General features: G+C 37.9%; 1 protein-coding gene across 1 annotated transcript; it reads right to left on the minus strand.

Moving 5' to 3' along the window:
• Nucleotides 1–291: 291 nt before the first annotated feature.
• Nucleotides 292–4533, minus strand: IL22 (interleukin 22; the record flags this gene model as incomplete). The annotated part of the gene is made up of 5 exons (XM_079773792.1): nt 292–369; nt 2654–2719; nt 3616–3759; nt 3870–3935; nt 4348–4533. The coding sequence occupies 5 exons, from the start codon at nt 4531–4533 to the stop codon at nt 292–294; spliced, it is 540 nt and encodes a 179-aa protein (XP_079629918.1).
• Between the last annotated feature and the right edge of the window lie 1182 nt (nt 4534–5715).

Here is a 5715-nt window from a genome sequence, read left to right on the forward strand (position 1 = left end):
TAAGAATAGACCATTCAGCATTCAATTGCTTAAAAGTGAATTTCTGTGTATAAAATGCCAATTACAATTAGCAATAAATCTCATTATGCTTGGAAAAGCTACCTTCTAGTCTTATGGACACAAGTGACATGGTTATCTTTTTTAAACTAAGTAGGGGTTTATATATTTATAAATCCTTGATTACGAAGTTTGACCTCCCATTTTCCTTTTGGTAAAAGAAAATCTTAGGGATCGTATTGTTATTTCCCACAGGCAAGAAGAGTTATTTTTCATTTTCCAGCTTTTCCGTGATCAAATGCAGGCATCTCTCAGGTATAGAAGCAACAAGTTTACTTCTCCAATTGCTTTGATCTTTCCACTCTCCCCAAGCTGTGAAAATAAGAAAACACAAGTATTTGAGTACTTGCACCATATTTTAAGAGGGACGAATTATAAGAAAGTGGCTTGGTTAGGTTGCTGGAACAGAAATCAAGTTTTAGCCTTTGTAAAAAAAAATTAATAGCAATAGCCTTTAGCAATAATATCATATGACTTGCCAAAGACCTTACAATTATGGCTATCTGAACTGAGAGGGCACCAAGAGGTATCAATCTCTGTGGTACCTCATGCTAATGAAGTTGTTTAAAACCACTTCCTAACCAGATGGGAGCTATGACAGGGGACCCAGAATGCCACCCATTAGGACTTCCCTACCCCGTAGCCCTACAACTGTCTGAGCCCAATAAATTATTTACAACAGTTGCCTTGAATCAAATCTATACTTTTACCAATACACATGAGGTTTTCTGTTCTCACCTTCTTAACAAAAGAAAAGAAACAGGTTTTCACTTTTGTGAAAATATCAAATAAGTCCTATTCAGGTGCTTTTAATTAGTAGAAAGCCAAATACAGGTTCTAACATTCTTTCTTTCTTCTTCTTTCAAGTAGTATATAAATGAGGCTTTCAAACCCAATGGAAGAGGGTTCCAAATTCAAGTTCAAAGCACCCTCTGAAATTCATCTGTCCTCTATACTTTGCTCTCCTTTCTCTTCCTGCTTTCTTCCACTCTTCCTTTTGTATTAAGGCCAAGGGATATTTGTGTAAAAAATTAAAGTTTTCCCTGTCCTACTGTCTTTTCATCCATTCTACTACAGCCCGCTCTCTGCTTTTACCTCCCAAGACTTCCTTCCCTTTTCAGACAGCGCTGACCAATTTTTCTTCATGTTGAGCTTTCTCTGAACAACATTCATCTGTTCTGCCTATGCCTTCTGGAGTGACAGGGTAAAAAAAGCATAGCCACTCTTCCACGTGGCAACCTATTGCACATGTGAAAGTTGATTCTCTCAAAATAGAGAAAAGCTTTAAAATATCTGTTTTCTCACAGACCACCATCAGATTTCTCTCTCACACACTTCATTCTTCTGAAGACCACAGAGTAAACTGACATCAGAGACCTTTCAAACCAGAAGGGCAAAGCACTTTTTGGCTATGGCATGCCAATATTCATCCCTTCACATCTAGGGAATACTGTAATTCTATAACAAGAGAATTTAGCTTCACAGTCAAAAACTACAAAGGCCACAACCATTATGTTCATTAAGTTATGCTCAGGAAGAAAGACCTTGGGTAAAAAAAAAAAATCAAGATGGAAAAAGAAGGGAATTGTCATTATGCTTGTTGCTGAAATTTTCATCAACTAGAGCCTTCGTGTTTCTGAGGTTTAATTATACCTGCTTGCAAAAGCTTCACTTTCGCTGCTACTAATCATTCTTCTGGTTTTGAGATTAGTCACAATTGGTAGTCTGAGCCTTCTACTGTTGTTCTTTTCCCCAAATAGGCCACATGATAGCATCATTCACTGTAGAAATACACACTAGCCTACACCAGATAGATGTTCACTGTCTATCTAAGGATTTATCGTGGTGAAGAGGGTAGAAATGAAGGGAAAGGGACAGAGGAAGAAAAGATTTCTAATTCTAACTTCCATGTTACTATAATAAATCCACTACTAATATTTTTATTCTATTTGAAACTGTGTAAATATTGAGGGTTGCTTTTAAATTCAAATCAATAGCTGTCAGGTATTATATTATGGTAACTAAATATAAGTATTAATCATTCCAGAAATTCAGCCTACAGTCAAGTCAAGCTCTTTTGTTACAGTTGTTCTGGGTTTATTTCTCCAAGTTTTAGATCATCAAATTTAATGGCTTTAAAAATCACTTCAAATAAATATGCTCCCAGGCCCTTTTCTGTTTTGAACAAGTGATTTTTTCAGATTACATGAACTACTAGGAATCTTAAATTTCCCTAAGAATTAATAATACTAAAACTAGTACCTATTGCTGCTGAAAGAGTGCTAGCCTGGATGGGATTCAGGAGAACTGCATTCTAGCCCAGGCTCTGCCACTGGCCATCCCCAGAGCACGGGTGATGAGATTCAACAACCTAACTTCCCATACAGTTCTGGAATTCTATGATTTGAAAAATTTGGCAAATGATTTATACATATAGACACACATCTATATCCATATATACCTAAATTATCAACCTAATGGTAGAAGAATCAAGTAAAAAAATCATAACTTGGGAGGTAAAAGAAAGAAAGGAAGGTAAGAGAAAACATTTGTCTCTCCTACTTAATTATTCAGCATTATTAGTTAGTAGTAGTACCTCTTTCACTGTGTCCTTCAGCTTTTGAACATTTCTGTGGATATGCTGGTCATCACCCTCAATGTGCTAGAAAATGCAAAGCAGAGTAATTATTTTAACATTGTTGTACTGATACTTTATGAACTTCAGCGTCCCCAACTGAGGTATGTTACAATTCACCTGGAGTTAAAGTTCTTAGCATTTGTGCCCACAATGACCTAGATTTCACCAGTGACCTAAATTTTCTGAGCTCTTGAATTCCCTTGGACAACAAAATCCAGTCATTTCCCTTATTCACTTTTGGGAAATCTTACTGAGGTTTAAGTTTGTGGAAAGGGTAGAGTGGTTTATGCAAATTCAATCAAGATTAAAGCCCTAACTGTACCTTATCAAAAATGCATGCTCAGAGCAAGAAACAGACATAAAGCATCATCTGTGAACAGCGGACCCTCCCCAAGAGGTACCAGGTCCCCTTTGCTCTGCTCACTTCACTCCAACTTTTTCCATAGTTTTAAATGTTCAGGGGCATAGAATTCACACACCTTTGATTTTGTCACTTCCCATGACATCAACAGTGTAGGAGTCTTTGCCCACCCACCATGGAACATTAAACCTTCCCATTTCCCTCTTTCTCTCTTTACCATCCCTTCCCTTGATCAATTTCTACTCGGTGGATCCATTTCCACATCTAGGTGTTCAGACACCTTTCGCATCTCACATAACCTGAGTTGCTTTTCCCAGAGACAAATGAGCCTTCTACGCACTTGTCTTTCAGACCCCATTCATCACCATAAATTCAAAATATGACTCAATTAAAGCAAATACTCTGTGATTCCAAAAGACTCCTATAATGGTGTCACTGAGGCACCTCTTACTGCCAGCATAGAAGGAGGCAGTGAGGATGGGGGGGAAAGGGCTCTAAATGAAAGAAGGAGAAAAGGCAGGTGACTAGGAGTGGGTGAACTTAGGCTGAGAGAACTTACACATTGGCTAAGCTTTTTGCTAAGGTTTTTCAGGAAAGACACCACTTGCTGCATGTAGGGCGGGAATCTCTCAGACTCGGGGAGCAGCACTTCTTCAAGGGTAAAGTTCAGCACCTGCTTCATCACATAGCAGTGCTCATTCATCTGCAGGCAAAAGCAAAACAGCAGGGATCCTATTAGGGTACATCCAAAAGATCCAAACCATCTTCACCACCGCTCCAAGTAACCATGGATGGCACACTGCTATGGCTTACATTGACTCCGTGGTACAGTTGCTTTCCAATGAGGCAAACATCTGTGTTGTTATCTACCAAACTAACCTGGAAGAGAAGAAAAGACTAAGTGTTTGGACATCGAGGAGATAGAACAAAAGTCTGTAAGTAGAGATGTACTTTATCCCCTCTCCCAGGAGCAGCCCAGTGAAGACCAAGGAGAGAATTCAGACGTGTGCATGAGTTTAAAACAATGCACAGAGGAGTACAGAGCAAATGAATAGTCAGGTGGGCTCCTTTGGGGGTAAAACTCCAGGTAGATATTTTAAAGGCCAAAATGGAAGGTCTTCTGATAAGGCCCAACTCCAAAGAGTCTATGACAAGACAAAATAATCTCTGGTCTACTAGTAGAAATAAATGATGGATTCTTAAAGGTCTTAAATGTGCTCTGCAGAAAAATGTAAGAACTATTTGGGTTCCAAGTAGATAAGATACGAAAGAGAGAGACTGAGATGAGTACCTCCTCGGCCATCTTGAAGGTGTAGTTGGTGGAATAGGACACCTGGAGGTCTGACTCGTTAAGCCTGCAGTAAGACCTGATGGGCACAGCTGCTCCTCCCTGCACTGACAGGGCAACGAGGAGAAGGCAGCTGGCGGCCAGAGTCCCCAGAAGGGAAAAGTTCACAGATTTCTGCAGGGTGGCCATTGAAGACAACTCTGACTCCAGCAGTTGGCAGGTAGGGAAGAAGAACCTGGTATCAAGAAAACAAGAACATAAAGGAAGATAATTAAGTGTCAAGAAGTATCATGACAAATGAATCAATCATACTAAGTTTGCCTGAAACACTTACCTGCTTCAATGATCCTGCTTGTGATGGAAAGGTAGAAGCTGCTGCTTTTATAGCCCTTGGGACACCAATTTTTTTGTGTGTGAAAAATATGACATCAGCAATTATCTAATTTCCAGTGTCATCTTCTGAGAACTACCTAACCACCATAGGAGCCCACAAAACGCCACCTCCTATCCTTCCCACCTTGATATGCAAGTGTTTCCCTAAAACGTCACTATTCGGTTCCAGACGGTGCTTTTACAGGTAAATCCTAGAATTTTCTAAACCTGACATATTTTTCAAAGAAAACAATTGCTTTGTCTTTATAGAGTCCATGTTTCGTATAATGTTTATAGTAACTGAGTAAGCATTCTGGTCACGGACTCATTTTCCTTTCGAGCTTTATAGATTCTTATCTCATTAGAGTTGATCAGAAATAATGACCTGTGTCCTATATCCTCTGCTTTAAAATGATGACATCTTGGAGATAATTCCATTTTTTAAAATACTTTTATCTTATTTTTTAATATGCTAAATCCTGAAGAAGACTCACACTTTAAAAATAAAAGTGTTGGCTAATCTAAGCACTATTTTCCTCCCATTCTTTTTTCAAGTGATCATAACAATTATGGTAGATGCAAATATATCTTAAATTTTTTTCATTGAATTAAAATTAATATCAATTTAACTTTATAAATATTAATGTTGAACAATCTTATCACTATTATTCTTAACATGCAAGTATTTTAAAAATACAGTCATCTAGTAGTTCATCTTGAAATTTTACCTGCATTCATTCTAAACAACACAAAAGTCGCAAAATAATGCTTTCAAAATCTTATAACAAATGTTAGTGTATATATATGACTATCTGAAGAAGAGAATCTGGCAATATCTTGACTTTAAATTATTAAAACTACACTGACTTCTAAATAACACCTAAAATCTAGACTGGAAAACCTCCTAAGGGGTGGGAGCAGAGAGCAAAGTGCACTGATCTATTGCTAGAAGAAGGAATGTGAATTTTTTTTTTAATATATTTTATTGATTTTTTACAG

The sequence above is a fragment of the Cnephaeus nilssonii genome (assembly GCF_951640355.1).
Source record: "Cnephaeus nilssonii genome assembly, chromosome: 6".
Lineage (NCBI taxonomy): Eukaryota > Metazoa > Chordata > Mammalia > Chiroptera > Vespertilionidae > Cnephaeus > Cnephaeus nilssonii.